Source organism: Panulirus ornatus, chromosome 17, assembly GCF_036320965.1.
Source record: "Panulirus ornatus isolate Po-2019 chromosome 17, ASM3632096v1, whole genome shotgun sequence".
NCBI lineage: Eukaryota > Metazoa > Arthropoda > Malacostraca > Decapoda > Palinuridae > Panulirus > Panulirus ornatus.
In genome coordinates this window covers 57,205,179-57,229,975 of record NC_092240.1, presented here as the reverse complement: position 1 = coordinate 57,229,975, position 24,797 = coordinate 57,205,179, and the positions used below count along the sequence as shown (strand labels likewise).

General features: G+C 40.2%; 1 protein-coding gene across 5 annotated transcripts in view; it reads right to left on the bottom strand.

The window, feature by feature from the left end:
- Rich (Guanine nucleotide exchange factor subunit Rich) overlaps positions 1-24,797 on the bottom strand; it is a 349,449-nt gene that overhangs the window by 244,539 nt on the left and 80,113 nt on the right. For all 5 annotated transcript variants that reach the window (XM_071672678.1, XM_071672679.1, XM_071672681.1 and 2 more), the window contains exons 7-9: positions 20,832-20,938; positions 15,965-16,122; positions 11,040-11,294 (exon numbers count right to left, since the gene is read on the bottom strand). In XM_071672678.1, coding sequence (XP_071528779.1) covers positions 11,040-11,294; positions 15,965-16,122; positions 20,832-20,938 — 520 coding nt within the window. The remainder of the gene's footprint in view (positions 1-11,039; positions 11,295-15,964; positions 16,123-20,831; positions 20,939-24,797) is intronic.

The window sequence follows — 24,797 nt, the reverse complement described above, 5'->3', positions numbered from 1 at the left end:
TGCTGGTATGTGAAGGTGGACTTATGATCTTGCTGTCTTGTGGAGCTGGGGCTTACCACCTTGCTGGTATGTGAAGGTGGACTTATGATCTTGCTGTCTTGTGGAGCTGGGGCTTACCACCTTGCTGGTATGTGAAGGTGGACTTATGATCTTGCTGTCTTGTGGAGCTGGGGCTTACCACCTTGCTGGTATGTGAAGGTGGACTTATGATCTTGCTGTCTTGTGGAGCTGGGGCTTACCACCTTGCTGGCATGTGAAGGTGGACTTATGATCTTGCTGCCTTGTGGAGCTGGGGCTTACCACCTTGCTGGTATGTCAAGGCAGACTTACGATCTTTTCCTTTGGAACTGGGGCTCACCATCTTTGCAGGACACCCAGTTTCTTAGAGGCAAAGTAAGCTATGTCCATAATGTGGGGTTTCCAAGAAAGATATGATGTTACAGTAATACCAATTATGTTCATTGAGTCAAAACATGGTATTAAAGAAACAACAAAGGAGAGGAGAAAGCTGTAATGAGTTCTTAATACAAAGATGGGTAGAAACTGGGTCTTGGGGGAATTGAACTTAAGCAGATGTAATCTTCCCAACTAATATATCCTGCCTAAGTCTGAGTTTGTTGTGGAAGTTGTGTCGAGATGTGATGCAGATGGAGTGTGAGAAGACGCAGAATTAAAGGATGTGAAGGAATGCAGTGTTGAATCACAGTGTATGCATGCATTTTGGATATTTGTAGACCAGAGGAAATCACTGATAACAGGAGAAAAAGTGTAGGGGACAGGATAAAACCTTGAGGGACACTGTTGTTGATGGAGAAACCAGGGGAAGCTGATTCATTAGTAACAACACAGACAGATCGGCCTGAGAGGAGGCCCTATATGATGGTGCAAATTGAGGGAAGGAATCCATAAGAGTAGAGCTTAGAAATGAAATCCCACTGCCAAACTATGTCAAAAGCTTTGGATATATCAAGGGGAACCACATAGGATTCCCCAAAATCTTTCTGGGATGATGACCAGACAGTGGTAGATAGGAGACAATATCACCAGAGGATCTTGTTTAAGGAAGCCACACTTGTGATCGCAAAGAAGACTGTGAGAGTAAAGATGCTTAAGGATATGAGTGTTTTGGTGAGATTCAAAGACTTTGGAAATTATAGATAACAAAGCACCAGGATGATAGTTTGAGGGGTCAGAATGGTCAGCTGTTTTAGGGATGGGATGTACCAATGCATTCTTCCAAGAAGGAAAAGTTCTGGTTCTTAAAAGGAAATGGGACAGATGAGGTGCAAGTTCAAAGGCACACTCTTTCAGCATACAGGAATGGATGCCATCACGACCAACAGCCTTGCTTCTGTCCAGAGAAAGAAGCTATTTTCTGACAGTCCAAAAGAAGATTAGAGGGAGGGGCTTAGAAATGTTAAGAGAAGCATAAGGGAGTGAGAGAATGTTAGAGCCATCCATGATGAAGAGACAGATATAGTACCAACAATAAAGTGACAGAAAGGTAAAGCAACAGAAGTTAACAATGCTCTTCGCTGAAGACCAGAATGATCTATCAGTGAACGATGAAGAGAGGTTACCTCAATTCCTTTGAATAAGGCAACACTTTGCCTCATGGATAAAGTACTTGTAGTGATTATGAGCAGTGATAAATGATGAATGGGAGTCAGGGGAAGGAGAGTTTTCCAAGCCCAATATGCCTGATCCCTTGTCTGATTGATCTCAGATCAGGAATGGTTGAACCATACATTAGGAGATGTCTTGGATGAAAAGGGGATATATGCTTCCATTCCCACAACAAAAACTTCAGCTATAGATATGGCAGAGACAAGAGCATCATCACATTAAAGACAAATTTAACCAAGGAAAGTCAGAAATTAATTTTCAAAAGTTATTTCAATCAGTTTTGATGAGGTGCCAATATTTACACTTAGAAGGGGCTATAGGAGGAGGAGGTGCCATTAAAACAGAGATATTTATGAGAGTGATAAGATGAACCAACTGGGTTGAGGTCATGCAGCTAAAGTGGAATGGATTTGTGGTGAAAAAATAGACTAGAAAGTGATCACAGCAGTGAGGAATATGGGTAGAGAGGGAAATAATTTGCTCAAAATCGTTAAGAATGGAGAACATGAGAACTTCAATTCTCCCCACCATCTGTATGGAAAGAATTCAACCATTCCCAATGGTGAACATTAAAATACCCTTGGTAGAGGATCTCAGCATATGGCTGAGAGGATGCCACAGTATCATGGCAGGGGCTTAGATAGTTGAAGAAAGATAGAAAGAATTTGCAGAATTAGGAGAGCAATAGGCAAAGCCAAGAAAAGTGTGGCAGTTAGGAGACAGACCTTGAGCCATATAACATCAAAGTCTAGGGACTCAAGGTCCTTGAAGCATGCAACAAGTGTGTTGATACTGGAATATGCACAGACACAATCTTTCAACCAAAATAGTGAGTAGAGATTATAGTTGGATATGAAAATGAGGCCAGTACCTCGTGCGAGCACCATTAGACAGCTGGGTCTCAGAGAAAAGTAAGATATTAGGAGAGGTATTGGACAGATGATGTTCAATAGAAGACAGGTTACTAAGGAGACCATATATAGAGAGAAGAGAAAAAGATGAAGGTCTGGTATTCATTACTTTGATGTCCAGTGGTGCTGGGTCTCAGGACTTTGTGATGTCCTATGGAGGTGGGTCTCAGGATCTTACTCTCCTGTGAGCTTGGGCTCAGAATCTTACTGTCATGTGGAGGTGAAGCTCAGAACCTTACTATCCTGTGGAGCTGGGTCTAAGGAACTTGTCCTCCTGTGAGCTGGGGCTCACAACTTGGTGACCTGTGAAGTTGAGGCTAACATCCTTGCTGTCCTGTGGAGCTAGGACTTATGATCTTCTTGTCCTATCAAGCTGGGACTCAGGTCTTTGCTGTCATGTGGAACTGAGTCTCATGCCCTTGCTGTCCTATGAAGCTGAGGCTCAGGATCTTGCAATTCCATGGAGCTCTTGCTGAAGACCTGGTTGTCCAAAGGAGCCAGGCCTCAGGAACTTGCTGTTCTATGGAGCTGGGTCTCAGAACCTTGCTGTCCTGTGGAGCTAAGGCTCAGGAACTTGCTATCCTGTAGAAATGGGGATCAGGATCATGCTCTCCTGTGGAGCTGGGTCTCAAGATCTCGATGTCCTGTGAAGCTGTCACTCAGAAACATGCTGTCCTGTGGAGCTGGGGCTTAGGACCTCGCTCTCCCATGGAGCTATGGCTGAGGACCTTGCTGTCCTGTGAAGCTTGGACTCAGGTTCTTGTTACCTTGTGAAGCTTGGGCTCAAGATCTAACTACCCTGTGGAGCTGGGACTCAGGCTCTTGCTACCATGTGGAGCTGGTGCTCATGAACTTCCTGTCCTGTGGAAGTGAGTCTCAGGACCTTGCTATCTTGTGGAACTGGGACTCAGGATCTTGCTACCCTGTAGAGCAGGTGCTCATGACCTAGCTGCACAGCGGATGTGGGGCACAGGAACTTGCTATCCTGTGAAGCAGGGTCTCAGACCCTTGTAGTCCTATGAAACTGGGGCTCAGGACCTTGCCCTGTGATGCTGGGTGTCAGGCTCTTCCTATCTTATGAAACTGGGGCAGGAACTTGCTCTCCTGTGCAGCTGCACCTCAGGACCTTGTTGTCCTGTGGAACTGAGGCTCAGTATATTGATGTCCTGTGGAAATGACTTTATGCTGTTCAATCTTGAGTGGCCCATTGGTCACAATATTTACATGTTTAGAACTTACATGTTCACTGTGACCAGCCCATATTTTTCATTATCAATGTACTACCTACTTTAAGATCTATTCTTATAGTCTCACTAAGCCATGTTTCCAACATATTCAAAAGAAATGTATTTCATCCTCAGTATATCCATTTGCACAACTAACTTTTAGCTTTGAAAATTCAGCCATCAGTCTTTATACATTCAAATAGTAGTAGGTAAGCAGCCAGCGACCATGGAGGTATGTCACCAGTACTATCCGCCTGGGTATCAAGAGGGTTAGTGACAGCTGCATAGTGAGCGAGCACTTCAGTGGTTGCCAAGATGCACTTCTCTGACCCAGGTAGCAGTCTTTCCTTTCTGCCTCACCCACATGTGCACAACTAGCTTTCTGTCTACAAACAGACAATCTCTCCTTGTTAAAAATAACACCTGACAACACTTAACTCACACACTTAGCTCTTCACAACTCTAGATTTTCCTGCAGTGAGCACTAAACACTAACCCTGCCTTTTGGCATAATGGTAGGAGCAGGAGATAGCAGAAGTAGGTAGTAACATCTAAGCAGGAGCATTAGGTAGAAACATTAGGAAGAAGTAGTAGTAGGCAGGAGCATTAGGTAGACACAAGTAGTAGTAGTCAGTGGGAACATTAGGTAGGAGCCTCTGCAAACACTGCACTAGAGTTGCCCTCTGCCAGTGTCCTCTTAAGAGAGACACTAAAGGCTAAGACTATTGTCATGGCCACCCCTTTGAAGGAGTTCCAGTTGGAACAGGCATCAGAGATAAAGACAAATAGATAGATATTATAGCTTGCTTGTTGCAGTTTCTTCCTTTCTGTCTTGTCTATTTTTTAATGATCTTTCAGTATTTACATTCTTGAAACTATGCATCCTTTTGGATTTACTTGATCAATTACTCACATTTTGCCACATTCAAACAATTTTATCTTTTAAAAAATGGTCTTAAATTATCATTACCATAACTAATTCCAGCTGGGTTATTGAGTTTGTGGAATAGTTTCTTTCACTGTCCATCTTTCCGTTACACCTAGCTTCATGTCTTACACTATACCTTTCACTTACTCATGGCTCTGTTTTATGCTTCCTACAGCTCTGCTAAGATATTGACAAGTTTTGTTTTGTGCATTTCCACTTACTCTAATTCATTATGTTTCTTGATTTTTCATTCTTGTCATTTCAGTTTATGTATTTGCATAATGTACTTTTTTATTTATTTTGCCTTGTCGCTGTCTCCCACGTTAGCGAGGTAGAGCAAGGAAACAGACGAAAGAATGGCCAAACCCACCCACATACACATGTATACACATACATGTCCACACATGCAAATATACATACCTATACATATCAACATATACATACATATACACACACAGACATATACATATATACACATGTACGTAATTCATACTGTCTGCCTTTATTCATTTCAATCGCCACCCTCCCACACATGAAATAACATTCCCCCCCTTATGTGTGCGAGGTAGCGTTAGGAAAAGACAACAAAGGCCCCATTCGTTCACACTCAGTCTCTAGCTGTCATGTAATAATGAACCGAAACCACAGCTACCTTTCCACATCCAGGCCCAACACAACTTTCCATGGTTTACCCCAGACGCTTCACATGCCCTGGTTCAATCCACTGACAGCACGTTGACCCCGATATACCACATCGTTCCATTTCACTCTATTCCTTGCACGCCTTTCACTCTCCTGCATGTTCAAGCCCCGATCACTCAAAATCTTCTTCACTCCATCTTTCCACCTCCAATTTGGTCTCCCACTTCTCCTCGTTCCCTCCACTTCTGACACATATATCCTCTTGGTCAATCTTTTCTCACTTATTCTCTCCATGTGACCAAACCATTTCAAAACACCCTCTTCTGCTCTCTCAACCACACTCTTCTTATTACTACACATCTCTCTTACCCTTACATTACTTATTCGATCAAACCACCTCACACCACATATTGTCCTCAAACATCTCATTTCCAGCACATCCACCCTCCTGCGCACAACTCTATCCATAGCCCATGCCTCGCAACCATACAACATTGTTGGAACCACTATTCCTTCAAACATACCCATTTTTGCTTTCCGAGATAATGTTCTCGACTTCTACACATTCTTCAAGGCTCCCAGAATTTTCGCTCCCTCCCCCACCCTATGATTCACTTCCGCTTCCATGGTTCCATCCGCTACCAAATCCACTCCCAGATATCTAAAACACTTTACTTCCTCCAGTTTTTCTCCATTCAAACTTACCTCCCAATTGACATGACCCTCAACCCTACTGTACCTAATAACCTTGCTCTTATTCACATTTACTCTCAACTTTCTTCTTTCACACACTTTACCAAACTCAGTCACCAGCTTCTGCAGTTTCTCACATGAATCAGCCACCAGCGCTGTATCATCAGCGAACAACAACTGACTCACTTCCCAAGCTCTCTCATCCACAACAGACTGCATACTTGCCCTTCTTTCCAAAACTCTTGCATTCACCTCCCTAACAACCCCATCCATAAACAAATTAAACAATCATGGAGACATCACACACCCCTGCCGCAAACCTACATTCACTGAGAACGAATCACTTTCCTCTCTTCCTACACGTACACATGCCTTACATCCTCGATAAAAACATTTCACTGCTTCTAACAACTTGCCTCCCACACCATATATTCTTAATAACTTCCACAGAGCATCTCTATCAACTCTTATCATATGCCTTCTCCAGATCCATAAATGCTACATACAAATCCAATTGCTTTTCTAAGTATTTCTCACATACATTCTTCAAAGCAAACACCTGATCCACACATCCTCTACCACTTCTGAAACCACACTGCTCTTCCCCAATCTGATGCTCTGTACATGCCTTCACCCTCTCAATCAGTACCCTCCCATATACTTTACCAAGAATACTCAACAAACATCATTTATATTTATTTTATTTTATTTTGCTTTGTCGCTGTCTCCCGCGTTTGAGAGGTAGCGCAAGGAAACAGACGAAAGAAATGGCCCAACCCTACCCCATACACATGTATATACATACGTCCACACACGCAAATATACATACCTACCCAGCTTTCCATGGTTTACCTCAGACGCTTCACATGCCCTGATTCAATCCACTGACAGCACGTCAACCCTGGTATACCACATCGATCCAATTCACTCTATTCCTTGCCCTCCTTTCACCCTCCTGCATGTTCAGGCCCCAATCTTTTTCACTCTATCTTTCCACCTCCAATTTGGTCTCCCACTTCTCCTCGTTCCCTCCACCTCTGACACATATATCCTCTTGGTCAATCTTTCCTCACTCATTCTCACCATGTGACCAAACCATTTCAAAACACCCTCTTCTGCTCTCTCAACCACGCTCTTTTTATTTCCACACATCTCTCTTACCCTTACGTTACTTACTCGATCAAACCACCTCCACCATACATTGTCCTCAAACATCTCATTTCCAACACATACATCCTCCTGCGCACAACTCTATCCATAGCCCACGCCTCGCAACCATACAACATTGTTGGAACCACTATTCCTTCAAACATACCCATTTTTGCTTTCCGAGATAATGTTCTCGACTTCCACACATTCTTCAAGGCTCCCAGGATTTTCGCCCCCTCCCCCACCCTATGATTCACTTCCGCTTCCATGGTTCCATCCGCTGCCAGATCCACTCCCAGATATCTAAAACACTTTACTTCCTCCAGTTTTTCTCCATTCAAACTTACCTCCCAGTTGACTTGACCCTCAACCCTACTGTACCTAATTACCTTGCTCTTATTCACATTTACTCTTAACTTTCTTCTTTCACACACTTTACCAAACTCAGTCACCAGCTTCTGCAGTTTCTCACATGAATCAGCCACCAGTGCTGTATCATCAGCGAACAACAACTGACTCACTTCCCAAGCTCTCTCATCCCCAACAGACTTCATACTTGCCCCTCTTTCCAAAACTCTTGCATTCACCTCCCTAACAACCCCATCCATAAACTTATACCTCTGTAATTTGAGCACTCACCTTTGTCCCCTTTGCCTTTGTACAATGGCACTATGCAAGCATTCCGCCAATCCTCAGGCACCTCACCATGAAACATACATATATAAACAACCTTACCAACCAGTCAACAATACAGTCACCCTCTTTTTTAATAAGTTCCACTGCAATACCATCCAAACCCACTGCCTTGCTGGCTTTCATCTTCCGCAAAGCTTTTACTACCTCTTCTCTGTTTACCAAATCATTTTCCCTAACCCTCTCACTTTGCACACCACCTTGACCAAAACGCCCTATAGCTGCCACTCTATCATCAAACACATTCAACAAACCTTCAAAATACTCACTCCATCTCCTTCTCACATCACTACCATTTGTTATCACCTCCCCATCAGCCCACTTCAATGAAGTTCCCATTTGTTCCCTTGTCCTACGCACTTTATTTACCTCCTTCCAAAACATCTTTTTATTCTCCCTAAAATTTAATGATACTCCTCACCCCAACTCTCATTTGCCCTCTTTTTCACCTCTTGCACCTTTCTCTTGACGTCCTGCCTCTTTCTTTTATACATCTCCCACTAATTTGCATTATTTCCCTGCAAAAATCTTCCAAATGCTTCTCTCTTCTCTTTCACTAACAATCTTACTTCTTCATCCCACCACTCACTACCCTTTCTAATCTGCCCACCTCCCACGCTTCTCATGCCACTTGATAAATCTATAATAACTGCTTCACTTTTCCTTGAAGCTCAAGGATATATGACTGTATTTATTCTCCCATGGTATGTCATAATGATACCAAACTCTTGGGTGTTTCAAATTTCAATACTGTTCTTTGTCAGATCCTCTAGTGTACTTTCAAACTAATACATATCTCTGCACAGAGGTGAATGGCCATTTCTACACTAATCGTTAAATCTAAATTTACCTCTAAGGAAGAAAGACTCTTTATTCCTCTTCATTTGGAGGTTCCTTTGACACTACCTCATCTCAATCACCATCTCCTTTTAGTTTCTTGTTCTCCATTTTCTGCCTAATCATTCTATTCATCTATTTTCCCTCTTTCTGTTCTACATTTTTGACCTGCCCCCTTTCATATCATTATAAATTCCTTGGCTGTCTTCAGCATCATTGCATTCACCATCTCACTCTCGCAATCCTTAAAATGTAGCAACAGCATCACTGCTTTCATCTTCATCTATATTTGTCCACAAGATTATTCAGCGTTTTGCTACCTTCTGCATATACAAATCACATGGCCACAAAAAGCTGCTGCTTCCATCAAAATTCCAAATTCTGATTTAGTTAAGCATTTCCAATCTACATGCTACACATCTAATTACATGAACTACATTTCTTTGCTAAACAGTTGTCTAATATTCTAAGAAAAGAGAGAATGTATCACTAGAAGAATCCACAAAAATGATGACTGGGCTGTGACAAAGGCTACACAAAATAATAAATCAAACACATAGGTAGAGCCCGGATGTTCAGGAATAATAATGCCATAATACCTATTATGCTTTACTATGCCTGTTTTGTCTCTTTTCATTGATTTTCACATAACTCTTCAAAAACAGAAAATCTGATGTGCTTTTGAATTGCAATTTGGCTGTCCATATAGAAAACAAAATATTCAGCTCCTTTCCACAAAAGTTGATTAGTTAACGTTAAAATTGCACATCTCCTATTGCACCTTCTGATGGGTACTGGACATGTGAGTATGACTGGTACATTAAGTCTCAATACATCCCAGCACAGTGCTCCATCTTCCATGGCCTGAATCCTACTCTCTGAATCAGTCAGTTCTCTTTCAAACACTGCTGGACACATTTCACTTACAATGCTTAAAGTAAGAGTTCAAACACTGCTGGACACATTTCACTTACAAAGCTTAAATTTAGAGCTTCTTTAAAACATAAAAATAAAATCAAAAGAGTCTGGTAGCAAGGTGTTTTCTACAGATGGGACAGTATCATATTGCAAAAATGTGCAAAAAATCAGTGAACTGTACGAAGTTCTTTGTTTTCCAATATTTTGAGACTTCTAAACATCAAGCTGTCACTGCTGGCAAAACAAGAATAAAGAGTTCATGTCTTCTTACTTAACATACAAAAGCTTCTGATCAGCAATCTCAATTTTCATTGGAAGGAGAATACAGTTTATGTTCTCAGAAGTGTAATATTTTCTACATATTCTACCCCGGTGTGTGTGTGTGTGTGTGTGTGTGTGTGTGTGTGTGTGTGTGTGTGTGTGTGTGTGTGTGTGTGTAAACTGTGAAAAGCTGATAAAGAAATTATGTTCTTAAACCAATAAATGTACTCTTGTTTTGGTCACTTTTTTTTTAAAGGAAATGCAGTTCCTGTTCTGAGAATTTCTGTTTTTCAATGTGCAAAAAACTGCCTTTTGTTTCCTTTATTTTCTGTATGTTCAGATGGGATAATATGACAAGCTGGTAACAAAACTGTTTTGCTGTAGTGCAACCTGTAAATCCAACTTTTTTTGCCTATTTTCTATCTAAAGAGTAGCAAAGTCTTAACAAAAATTAGCTTTTTTGCAACAAACTGAATGGTTAATAATCATTTACATCACTAATAGTGTTGCACTATTATATGTAATAATTTTCGGAGGCAAAGTAATTATTGCCTATTTTCTATTATGTTGCCTATTTTTACCTATTTCAGTGGTCTGTCTTATCTAATTGCTAGCCTTTTTTAAAGATTCAATGTGCTTAAACATCTAGCTACTATACATAAGACAGAAACTTTACAGCACAAATAAAAAAGGAAATACGAGTAGGTAAATAAAATACAGCTCAGGTAGCCTTGAGTGGGAGACAAACAGACATAGGAAAAAGTTATAGTAAGTAAAGGGACAACAAAAATGAGACATATGCAAAGAAAAAGATGAACTATGTAAGAGGGTAGCTTATATGGAGGACTCAAAGCAATCTGCATGAGGCACCTTCTTCAGAGAAGGTAATATGAGATCCAATAAAACTGAAATGGAAGAATAGATTGCACTTCCAAAACTAGAGGAGTAAACCTGTACCTGCATGTAATGGCCTAAGCTTTTTAAAAGGTATTTTCTAGCAAAAGCCAAACAACAGCTAAAAACAGAGATATGTATACAACTAAAATTCATTCCTTTATCCAGTTCAGAACATAAAAAACATTTTTTGTAGGAATTCAAAATCGGATGTACAATGAAAGTGTACAGCAATTATACTTTACAATATATTTTACCTACCATACATGGATTGACCGTAAGAGCACTCTTTATAAAAGAGAACTGCAGGACACAGGTACTGTCCTTCACCATGAAAGAAGACTCTTCCACTGTAGTATTATCATCAGGTATAACTTTTCCTGATGCTTCACTTCTTAAACACTCCTTTGACTCTCTATGATCCTTCCAGTGTTCCTCTTCTCTGTGAATCTGTTGCTCTTTCATTTGTTCATGCTGCTGTACACACCATACCTCATAACCCTCTGCACCCCATTCCTGTGAACAAAATCATTTATAGAAGTCCGTTACACTTTATCAAAACTGAATTTAATTTCAAACTGAACTCTACACTCACCTTCTTTCTAGAATTCCTTATCATCTTTTACTTTCTTTTCACAACCTCAAAAATTACATTTCAATCACTCACAGACCTTCACACCATGGCCACTGTTGATACTGGGATTCAGCAGATAATATATCACTTTCTCAGAGAAGTATGTTTCAACTAAGCTATCAATATTGCAGCAGCTATAATCCTACAAGAAGCAGAATGTTTTAGATACCTGACAGTGGATGAATGGAACCAAAGATGCTGAAGCGAGTTATGGTGTGGGAGAGGGAAGCAAAAATCCTGGATGTATTATGAAACAAGCAAAAGAGGTCAATGTCAACACCACCAGACTAGCATGTCTAAAGGTACAGTAGTCTCAATCATACAGTATAGAAGAGTCTTGGATCTTGAATGAAAAGAAAGAGGGTGGATGTATAGGAAATGAAAGTCTTGATGATGATATGGCATTAAGGAGGATGATCATATAAGGAATGACAGTACAATAGAGAAGTGAGGTAACAAATGCACTCTGACTAAATGAGTTGACCAAAAAGTGCTTTAAGGCTTTAGCTCAGGCATATGGAAAGAATGACCAAAAAAAACTGATTTAAAGGATAAATGTGTCAGAATTGAAGGTAGCAAGGCAGAGAGGGGATGGATGAATAGAGTGAAGGAGGCTTTTGAGTGCAGGGGACTGTATATTATGGATGGTGAGAGGTGTGCAGAAGACAATATGAACGAGACTGATATGGCAATTGGAAGACAGCATGCTGTCAATAGACTGAAGCAGAGAATATGAAAAGGCCAAGGTAAACAATGGAGAATTCTGTGGGGCTTAGTTGCAGATGGGAGGCTCTGACTTAGGTGTTGCAGATGGAAAGCTCTAGTTTAGGTTATAAAACATTAAAGTCAAGAACTGGATGTGTGTAAAATGTTTAATGTCCATTTGTTCTTAATGCAACCCTGCCTAAGCATGAAAAGCAAATAGGCAGAAAAAAATATGAAAAACATTTTAAATAATAAAATGAAAGATTTTCATACATGAATGCCATGAAAAAAATACAAAATTGCTAAATCAGTTGCCATGAAGATGTCTAGAGAAATAGATGAAAGCTTGGAATCTGTGTCTTTCTGTTTCCTGTGGGGTTTCTTTGAATTCAATCTCCATGGTACCATTGTGGTTATCTTAATCATAATACAAAAGCACAATAACATAAATATGAAACCATAGTGCAAAGTACATAAGATGCTGGTAAAATTGCTCAAGTTGTAATGCAAAGAAAATATCTCAAGTCCAGCCACCCAATGTCATTACTTTGCATGTTTTCTTCTCTTTTCTACCACCTACACTGTCTTTTTCTTTGCATGATATAATGGATGTGAAAGGATAGAATTAAATAATTAGAATACGTGAACACTTTTCAGGCTCTGAGTGCGCTCTCCACATAAAACAAGAGACTGATGTGTAGCACTAGGGTCAAGCAGTGAACCAGAGTCATGGCCAGTCCAGAAAATTCTTGAGTGGACAAAAGTGATTTAATTATCTATTTGCTTATAATCAAATGCACATTTGAAAATTCATTTTCAGGGCAAAATGAGTGTAAATGCTTATATGCAGATTTCATTCATTAATATATGGTATAGCTGTTAAGCAGATGGAAACAACAGACAATCCAAATGTTAATAACAAACTCTACACCTAAAGCATCATAATAGTTTTTTACATCAATGCATGTGTAGCAAGAATACAATGTTAAAAGCACTGCCTACAAATTAAAGAACAAAGCAGAACAATATAATGTATCTAAATATAAAGAAAAAAAATCTTAAAACATGTTTTTACAAGCACATGACTGTCAATGAAATTGCCTAAATATTTTTTCTAAATGATTACTTTTAGATATCATTGACATTTTCAATATTTCATGACAAAAAAAATGTGGGAAAAATATAAAGGAATTTGAAAATATCATTTTTTTTTTGTCGCTGTCTCCCGCATTAGCAAGGTAGCGCAAGGAAACAGACGAAAGAATGGCCCAACCCACCCACATACATATGTATATACATACACATACACACACACAAATATACATACCTATACATCTCAATGTACACATATATATACACACACAGACATACACTTATATACACATGTACACAATTCATACTGTCTGCCTTTATTTATTCCCATCGCCACACATGGAATAACAACCCCCTTCCCCCTCATGTGTGCGAGGTAGCACTAGGAAAAGACAACAAAGGCCCCATTTGTTCACACTCAGTCTCTAGCTGTCATGTAATAATGCACCGAAACCACAGCTACCTTTCCACATCCAGGCCCCACACAACTTTCCATGGTTCACCCCAGACACTTCACATGCCCTGGTTCAATCCCATGACAGCACATCGACCCCGGTATACCACATCGTTCCAATTCACTCTATTCCTTGCACGCCTTTCACCCTCTGGCATGTTCAGGCCCCGATCACTCAAAATCTTTTTCATTCCATCTTTCCACCTCCAATTTGGTCTCCCACTTCTCCTCGTTCCCTCCACCTCTGACACATATATCCTCTTGGTCAATCTTTCCTTACTCATTCTCTCCATGTGACCAAACCATTTCAAAACACCCTCTTCTGCTCTCTCAACCACACTCTTTTTATTTCCACACATCTCTCTTACCCTTACATTACTTACTCGATCAAACCACCTCACACCACATATTGTCCTCAAACATCTCATTTCCAGCACATCCACTCTCCTCCGCACAACTCTATCTATAGCCCACGCCTCGCAACCATACAACATTGTTGGAACCACTATTCCTTCAAACATACCCATTCTTGCTTTCCGAGATAATGTTCTCAACTTCCAAACATTCTTCAAGGCTCCCAGAATTTTCACCCCCTCCCCACCCTATGTTTCACTTCCACTTCCATGGTTCCATCCGCTGCCAGATCCACTCCCAGATATCTAAAACACTTCACTTCCTCCAGTTTTTCTCCATTCAAACTTACCTCCCAATTGACTTGACCCTCAACCCTACTGTACCTAATAACCTTGCTCTAATTCACATTTACTCACAACTTTCTTCTCTCACACACTTTACCAAACTCAGTCACCAGCTTCTGCAGTTTCTCACATGAATCAGCCACCAGTGCTGTATCATCAGCGAACAACAACTGACTCACTTCCCAAAACAGAGGAATCTCTAGCTTTGAAGAAATTTTTAGGATCTTGAAACCCGAGAAAAGGTAAGGAGAACAAACACATGAAATATTATCATTATCTAACTTTGTCGCTGTCTCCCGTGTTAGTTAGGTAGGGCAAGGAAACAGTTGAAAGAATGGCCCAACCCATCCACATACACATGTATATACATACACGCCCACACACGCACATATACATACCTATACATATCAACGTATACATACATATACATACACAGACATATACATATATACACATGTACATATTCATACTTGCTGCCTTCATCCATTTCCGTCACCTCACCGCCACACATGAAATGGCACCCCCCTTCCCCTGCGTCCACGCAAGGTAGTGCTAGGAAAAGACAACAAAGGCCACATAAGTTCACACTCAGTCTCTAGCTGTCATGTGTAATGCACCGAAACCACAGCTCCCTTTCCACATCTAAGCCCCACAAAACTTTCCATGGTTTACCCCAGACACTTCATATGCCCTGGTTCAATCCAATGACAGCACGTCGACCCTGGTATACCACATCATTCCAATTCACTCTGTTCCTTGCATGCCTTTCACTCCCCTGCATGTTCAGGCCCCGATCACTCAAAATCTTTTTCACTCCATCCTTCCACCTCCAATTTGGTCTCCCACTTCTCCTCATTCCCTTCACCTTTGACACATATACCCTCTTTGTCAATCTTTCCACACTCATTTTCTCCACGTGACCAAACCATTTCAATACACCCTCTTTTGCTCTCTCAGTCACGCTCTTTTTATTACCATACATCTCTCTTACCCTTTCATTACATACTTGATCAAACCACCTCGCAGCACATATTGTCCTCAAACATCTCATTTGCAACACATCCACCCTCCTCCACAAAACCCTATCTATAGCCCATGCCTCGCAACCATATAACATTGCTGGAACCACTATTCCTTGAAACATCTAAGTTTTGCTCTTTGAGATAATGTTCTTGCCTTCCACGCATTCTTCAGTGCTCCCAGAACCTTCGCCCCCTCCCCCACCCTGTGACTCACTTGCGTTTCCATAGTTCCATCTGCTGCTAAATCCACTCCCAGATATCTAAAACACTTCACTCCCTCCAATTTTTTTCCATTCAAACTTACCTCCCAATTGACTTGTCCCTCAACCCTACAGAACCTAATGTATATAGAAAGATAAAAAACATTTATTTGGATGGCATCCTATGGTATATTACTAAACCAAAGCAGTAAGAAAGATCACGGTAAAAGAATTAAGAACTAAAAGAAACACATTGAAACTCGTTTGTGATGGTAATGGCTCATGATGGTATAGGGAGCTCATCATGTAATAGCTCACGACATAATAGGGTGCTCACCATGCTTCTGATGGTAATGGCTCGTGACACTATAGAATACTAACCATGTTTGTGATGGTAATGGCTCGTGACAGTGGATCTTCTGTATAATCCCAACGTAGAGAGACTGTGAGGAGCGAACCAAACACACTCCAAAGGGAGAGACCCCCACCCTGCCAGCTTAAGCCCAACACTGTACCATCTGGAGTCCATTTCATACAACCTAAAATGCAAACAAATTATTATGCATGAGAAAACTCGAAAACTGCTTATGAATATCCTTATCAGAGCCTATCATATACATCAAAACCAGAAAATATACACCAATTCTGACAAAATGGGACACAAGTAGACTGAATTTCTAAGAAACCAAACCAAAAGCTTTGCACCCCCAACATGACCATGCAATACTCAGCAAGCTGCTGCATTACATAATAACTGTGTGGCCACTGGGAACTCAAGAGTGGGCTGTTCTGATAACTGTATGATTTGCTCTAACCCTTTGCCATTCTACATTCAATTTCTTCTTTCCATGCTCACTTAGTCTTACCACTCTTTTCTCCCTGACATTATCTCCCCTTTTACAAAAACCTCTAAAAATCTTCACCATCACCTCCATGAGACAGCAATCAGAAATCCCACCAGCAGCCCTTGTCACCACATCTATATCCACAAGTCTCTCTTTTACACACCTGTCAATTAATATGTAATTCAATAATGCCCTTTGACCATCTCTCCTACTCGCATATGTATCCTTGAGTATATCCCTATTTTTGAACTATGTTTTTCGAACCACCAATTTTTTTCAGCACACAACTCCACAAGCTGGTGGCTGATTCATGTGAGAAACTGCAGAAGCTGGTGACTGAGTTTGGTAAAGTGTGTGAAAGAAGAAAGTTAAGAGTAAATGTGAATAAGAGCAAGGTTATTAGGTACAGTAGGGTTGAGGGTCAAGTCAATTGGGAGGTAAGTTTGAATGGAGAAAAACTGGAGGAAGTAAAGTGTTTTAGATATCTGGGAGTGAATCTGGCAGTGGATGGAACCATGGAAGCGGAAGTGGATCATAGGGTGGGGGAGGGGGCGAAAATTCTGGGAGCCTTGAAGAATGTGTGGAAGTCGAGAACATTATCTCGGAAAGCAAAAATGGGTATGTTTGAAGGAATAGTGGTTCCAACAATGTTGTATGGTTGCGAGGCGTGGGCTATGGATAGAGTTGTGCGCAGGAGGATGGATGTGCTGGAAATGAGATGTTTGAGGACAATGTGTGGTGTGAGGTGGTTTGATCGAGTAAGTAACGTAAGGGTAAGAGAGATGTGTGGAAATAAAAAGAGCGTGGTTGAGAGAGCAGAAGAGGGTGTTTTGAAATGGTTTGGGCACATGGAGAGAATGAGTGAGGAAAGATTGACCAAGAGGATATATGTGTCGGAGGTGGAGGGAACGAGGAGAAGTGGGAGACCAAATTGGAGGTGGAAAGATGGAGTGAAAAAGATTTTGTGTGATCGGGGCCTGAACATGCAGGAGGGTGAAAGGAGGGCAAGGAATAGAGTGAATTGGATCAATGTGGTATACCAGGGTTGACGTGCTGTCAGTGGATTGAATCAGGGCATGTGAAGCGTCTGGGGTAAACCATGGAAAGCTGTGTAGGTATGTATATTTGCGTGTGTGGACGTATGTATATACATGTGTATGGGGGTGGGTTGGGCCATTTCTTTCGTCTGTTTCCTTGCGCTACTTCGCAAACGCGGGAGACAGCGACAAAGCAAAAAAAAAAAAACTCCACAAGCTCTTCATCATTTCCATTAATAAATGTGAATACCCAATGCAAACCAGTTATACCATCAACTGCCACATTATTAACCTTCGAATTTAAATCACCCCAAACAAGTTATACCCTCAACTGCCACATCATTAACCTTCGGATTTAAATTACACATCAATAATATCCAGTTTCATGCATTAAAACTAGATTGACATGGGTAAAACTGAAAGTGGCTGTAGAGAGATGAATGATTATCAATGCTTCTGCACGTGTTCATGAAAAGAAAGATCTTGAGAGGCAAGTGTTTTCGGAGCAGCTGAGTGAGTGTGTCAAAAGCTTTGGTGCATGAGACTGAGTATTAGTGAAGGGCGATTTAAATGTAAAGGTGAGTAATGTGGCTGTTGAGGGTATACCTGATGCACATGGGGTATTCAGTGTTGTGAAAGGAAATGGTGATGAGCTTGTGGATTTGTGTGCTGAAAAAAAGACTGGTGTTTGGGAATACCTGGTTTAAAAAGAGAGATATACATAAGCATATGTATGTGAGATGGTGAGAGGGCATTATTAAACTACATGTTAATTGGTCAGCATATAACAAACAGACTTTTGGATGTTAATGTGCTGAGACGGGCAGGTGGTGGAATGTCTGATCACTTTCCTGTGGAAGCAAAGGTGAAGATTTGTAAAGGTTTTCAAAACAGAAGAGAGAATATTGGGGGAGAAGAGAGTGGTGAGAGTAAGTGAGCTTGGAAAATAGGATTGTGTTAGGAAGTACCAGGAGAGATTGAGTGTAGAATGGCAACAGGTGAGAGCAAATGACATGATGGGAGTGGGTGAGGAATGGGATATATCTACGGAAGCAATGATGGCATGTGCAAAAGATGCATGTGGTATGAGAAAGATGGGAAGATTAGAAAGGGTAATGAATGGTGATATAGGCTGGCTGATCTCATACCATTGTAGGCTGTCTAATCTCAGGGTGATTTAGGTTGTCTAGTCTCTTAATGTTGTCTGAACTAACAGTGATATGGGCTGTATGATCTCCTAGTGATAGAGGATGTCTGATCTCTTAGTGATACAGGACGTCTGATCTCTTTTGAGATGTAGGCTAGCTGTATGATGTCTCAATGATATAGGATAGCTGTATGATCTCTCGATGATATAGGATTGCTGTATGATCTCTCGATGATATAGGATGGCTGTATGATCTCTCGATGATATAGGATGGCTGTATGATCTCTTTATTGTTGTATGCTGTCTGACATCTTAATGATATAGGTTGTCTGATCTCTTAACAATATAGGATGTCTAATCTTATAGCGATACAGGCTGTCTGATCTCATAATGATGGAGGCTGTCTAATCTCTTTGAGATATGGTTTGTCTGATCCATTAGTTATATAGTCTGTCTATGTTCACTCTGTGATAAAGGCTAGCTATTTGATCTCTTAGATATATAGGCAACCTGATCTCTCAGCAATAAAAGCTCTCTCTCTTATCTCTTGTTTCCATGAAACCAGTGATCTTCCAGGGAGAGGGCTGTTCTCAATACTTATTAACAAAACCCAGCTTTTTAAAACAGGTCTCTTCTCCATGATACTAAGCTCTGGAAAATAAATGGATCTACCTAATAATGAAGTCTCCAAAACAATGCAATGGCTCTGTAAGAGGGGTTCTTTAAGAGAGCACATGGCTCCCATAGTAAACACAAGTCCTGCTAAGGTACCTCATTCAAATATAAATAACATAGATGTTCCCTATCAAGTTCAAATATATGGTAACTAAACGTCAAAAACAATTCCTATAATTTTTACTTAACTATCCCCACAATACCTCAAACTAATCCTCTTATCATGGCACTGGAATAGCCAAGGGAAACAGGATGTCCATGGCCCCTATAATCATAACTATTTTCCCCTTGGTTAATATCACAGTGCTTTGTTGAAATAATCACTGAACCCACCTCCCCAACTGAAATGATGTACATATCAATAGAATTTAGCTTTAGTAAACATAGGGTTTGCTTACTTCTAGGTAAGTATGTATATGGTAGCTGTATGCCCCTTTTCTCAGCCATAGTAACTCCTAAAGCAAATTTCTGGTTTCGACAGTTTGCCATGGTCTTACGAAAGAAACTATGAAAGGGCCAGGTACCCAATTTACTGACTAACCCTTAGGGGTGGATGAACAGTTGGGATGATTGTGGACCGACTGCTGCAACCAGGATTCGAACCTATGCACTCTATCTTGGGCAGCCCATGAATGTGTAATGGTCAGGTACACTAACTTCAGCAAGGATGATACATTTATCAAAAGAAATATCTTCCCATTCTTCCTGATCACTATCTTCCTTGTCACTCTCAGTCATTTTTCTTTTGTCTAAATTCATCATTATTTGCAGTCTTTCACTACCCATGATATGATTCACCACAAAAATGCATTCTTTAATGTTCTCCTCCTGCAAAATTCAGGCATATTTCCATGACAATCCTTTAACATAATCCAACAAATCCTGCAAAATTTGCTTTCGTGAAGCAGGAAACCCAAGGAAAGCAGACTCAGCATCACCCCCAAAAAACACTGTAGAAGGCCACAAGTTTGTAGCTTGTCCCAGGGCTTAACAGCAAATCAAGCAGCACTCTTGATGGTATATATCCTTTTGGAATGCCTGAATCTTGTAAACACAGTTGCAAGCACTTAACATTTTCAGTGTGAATTCTTTCTTGTTGTGGCACTTAAAAGCATGAGAATTCCTAAGTCAATGGGCTGAATAAGAGAGATATGACATGGGGAATACAAACACCATAAACACTGTCTTTCATGAGAAGTTCCACATCATGGTGCAGGGCAGCTGTCCAACAATAACAGAGACTTGCAGTTCTCAGGAAAACCAACCAACCAACATGACATATCCAGAGAAATGCAGGTTCTCAAACCAATCCAAGAATAATTCCACTGTAATCCATACATGTTTACTGAATCATACAACAGGAAACCCCTGACTCCCTTAAAGGCTTTCAATTCTGACTTTTACCAGAGACTAATAATTCTAACCTGAATGTTCCAGATGCATTAGGCAAAATCTATGAAGACATTAGGATCAAAGCACTAACTCTAAAGAATACCATATCAGATCTGGAAAAAATATAAATCATATATGTTATGACCACTTACCAACAGGGCCTGGAAAGCCTCCATAGTCTCTGTCAGATAGAATCATCTTATGGGATACCTCTAAACCACCTGTAGCTTCATCCACCATGTAAACAACACCTTGGGAACTGTGGATTGGATAGAATCATAGTTTATTTGGTTAATAATTGTGTATCCATTCTCTTCACATAGATGCAGAAAATTTAACATCTAATCAACTGACCACGGATGCCAAACACTGAGACCTCTTAAGCATTATCTATGGTAATTCGTGATGAAATTTCAAACTATGGCAGCCTGAGAATAGCAGTGAAAAACTTTTCATTCCATACCTTAATCTTCACAGGCATTTCTTACTCATAGACTAATTATTCAACATTTCAATAATTATCTAATATCAAGGGATCCTAAATAAATCAGTTGCATAAAATCAAGAGTAATAATAAAAGCTTTATGATTAATTGTGCTGTATGCCTACCTGCCCTACAAGCAGGGATAGCAAGGCCCACCTGAGATGGGCAGAAGTGCTTGGGGTTGAGAGAGGACCCCACAGTAAAATAAAAAAAAATCATCCACCAACAAGCCAATCCCACCCAAGACATTGCCCCAGGACTCTTTGTGACACTGACAAATAGATCGACTGATACACAGATACTGAGATATATACATGCTAGCTCCATTTGGTGCCATCTTCCAAGTGGTTGAACATGCCTGTATATGCTCAGTGGCTGAATACTTTTTTTCTTTCCTTTTTTTATGTTGGAGGCTCTATTCATGGACAAAATCCACCTCCAGGCCAGGCCTTAATTAAAAAACAGTGAGGATTATGAAAGGGAAAAAGAAGAGCTAAGGTAAAGTATTTATGAATATTGGAAGTAAAAAGCCTCCTATCTTTTAAAATGTGTCGGGTCATATTTATTGGGAGAGACATGAGGGGGTAGAGAGTTCCCAACATTCGAGGTGTAGGGAAAGAAACAACTAACAAAATAGCCTACCCTTGAATTGCCAACAGCCACACAGCAATCATGTGATGCAGCAGCTACCCAAAAACTGAGTGGTCTAGCTACTGGTAGGGGAATACAAGTAGCCAGCTCTTGGAAGCAAAAACTAAAGTATTACAAATGTAAGAGGGAAAAAGAACCAACATTGTGGCATAGGGTGAGCAAATCACGTTTTGAAATTATCCTGGGAGAGTATATAAGTTGACTTCATCAAGTATGGCAGAGCCAGAACCACACCACATGTGAGAGCATTCAATATCCTTTTTGTGGTGATCTTTTTCAGTATTCTATCACTACATCTTTCAAGCGGAACTTTTCAGTTGCTTTAAAGTATTTAGTGAGATGTATCACACTGCAGTGCTGAGAAGTGCTATAAATTGTGATGTTTAAGAAAGAAAAATATTCCTTCAAGTGTGCCTGGGAAACAATGCATGGAGGTTTGAGAAAGCAAATCACTCTTGTTAGCCTAACTTACAGATTAGTGTCTTTTCTGCTATTTTTTCCTGAGCGTTATCTCTTCATCTTGTGATCTTTCAAGAAAGACCTTTTGTTTTTCCTAAATTTTTTTGCCCTACTTTTATCATATTATAGAGCTGAAAAGTGCTTTATAATATGAAAAAGAAGAAAAAGGAAATAAATATGTTCAGGTCACTTGAACTGAAGAAACATGGCACAGTAGAGGAAACCCAGGTTCCTGATGTGTACAGAACTGGTCAGTGTTCATAAGGTCAAAGGTTCAATGCCTATATATCATGTCTTTTACTATGCCTTATTTCTAGTATTAAAAAATTTCAGTTTATACTAATTCAGCATGCCAGTAGGTCAACAGTGTTCTCTGTGCAGTGGGAAGTTAGGCATTCAGCTTTACAATAATCTTGCAATGCATTTGATTTCCACCTTCTGCATGGACAGATGGACCCTGGGAGAAAAGCTGGCTGCAGCTACTGAAAAAATAAAGGTTACAATGATCAAAGTAAACATCCTTCTGGACATCATCAAATCCAGCTTGCTGAGTACATCAAGGGGTGAGCCATCAACATCAGGAAGCACGCTAGGGGTGGTGAGACATCCAGAGTAATCCTTCTTCTCTCAACTAAGAAAGCCAATCCTTCCAGGTAGTGCAACAAGGTGTGAAATCCTACAAATGCTTACCTCTGATACCAATAATTACAAAAAAAATTAATTTCAGGGCTAGGATGATGTCGAGACAAATACAAAGTAAGGCTCATCTGGGACTTCATGGTTCAAGGACAGCTGAAAGAATTCTGTGCCAGAAACCCTTCACACCCTAAACATTTTTCTTTTCCAGATGTCCTGATAATGATGTTGTTGATGCTGCAGTAGAGGTTTGTGGAGGAACTAATGATAATACACTTGTCATCTGTCTCGTACATACTAATGATGTATTGATGGATAGATTGGAGAAACTGATGAGGAATATCACTGTCTTATTCAATGTTTTCATGATTAAACTAATAATATTATGATTTAAGGAATTCTTCCTAGAATCAACATCAGGAATGACTTATTTAGTATGGTATTCTGTCTAAATAATGGATTAGTCAACCTTTGTTTTCAGCAAGAAGTGGTCAAAAACTTTAGGCAGCACTAAAAGGATATTATGACATGATTGCTATTCCTAAATCTTGGTTAAAATACCAACAATAAATATTTTCTTGCCAAATATATAATTCCTGGGTACACTGTTTAATAGGGATAGGGGAAACAAAGTGGCAGTGGTGTCTTCTCTTCGTTAAAGCTAATTTGAATTCATTAATGAAAAATGTTGATACCCTTCAGAATGACGACTTCATTTTTGTAGAAATTATAGATGAACTTCTTATGAAAATAACTGTAGGACCAGTTTATATGCCCCATAGTACAGACACTAGAGGTAGAAGAAAGATTTTATAAGTTAGCAGGAATTTGTAATGAACAAGATTCTATAACAGTGTAAGATTTTAACATACACGTATCTATGTGGGGGAATCCTTTTCCAAAAGCTCCAGGCATGGACTCTACCTGAATTTACTTGATAGCTTCCCAATCCAATTAGTCATGAAACCTACTTTCAAGAATATAGTAAATTTTGTTGTAAATACAAATGAGGATCTCATCAATAATGTTAAAATCAGAAAAAAATTTGAAGCAAGTGACCAGTGACGAATTACTTTTCAGGTTACTTTCAATACTGTGTGTAATATCAGTCAACATGAAAGTAGTTACCTCCTAACAGGCAAACCTAGGATGATATGAACAGTACTATTATTGTCTCTCCCATAGACAAAGCAACTCTCTGGTTCCTGTTTCTTCTCTAACTCCACCTTGGATAACTCCAACATTCCTTCACCCCCTGATGCTCCTCTTACTAATCACATCCTTCACCCCCTGATGCTCCTCTTACTAATCACATCCTTCACCCCCTGATGCTCCTCTTACTAATCACATCCTTCACCCCCTGATGCTCCTCTTACTAATCACATCCTTCACCCCCTGATGCTCCTCTTACTAATCACATCCTTCACCCCCTGATGCTCCTCTTACTAATCACATCCTTCAACCCCTGATGCTCCTCTTACTAATCACATAATCTCTTTTTGGACTGCCTAAAATATCTCTGGACACAAGCAAGGCACCTAATCCCTGTGTACTGCTAGAGTGTGCCTCTGAACTTGCACTTGTGCTTGCTTATCTTCCATTTCCGTTTAAAAATCAAAACTTTTCTATCTTCTTAGAAGCATGTGTTGACATTTCCCATCCCTAAGAGAAAAGACTATTCCAACCCATCTAACTATCATCCTATTGCTTTAACATTTCCAAAGTCTTCAAATCCCTCCTCAATTCTCATATCCTTAGACATCTTGTATCTGTCTTCTCTCTGATCATCAGTATGGCTTCTGTATGGCAAGATCCACTGGTGATATTCCTTCCTATCATATCATTGCCTGGTCATCATCCCTGAAAGATTTTTGGGGGGTCATATGTA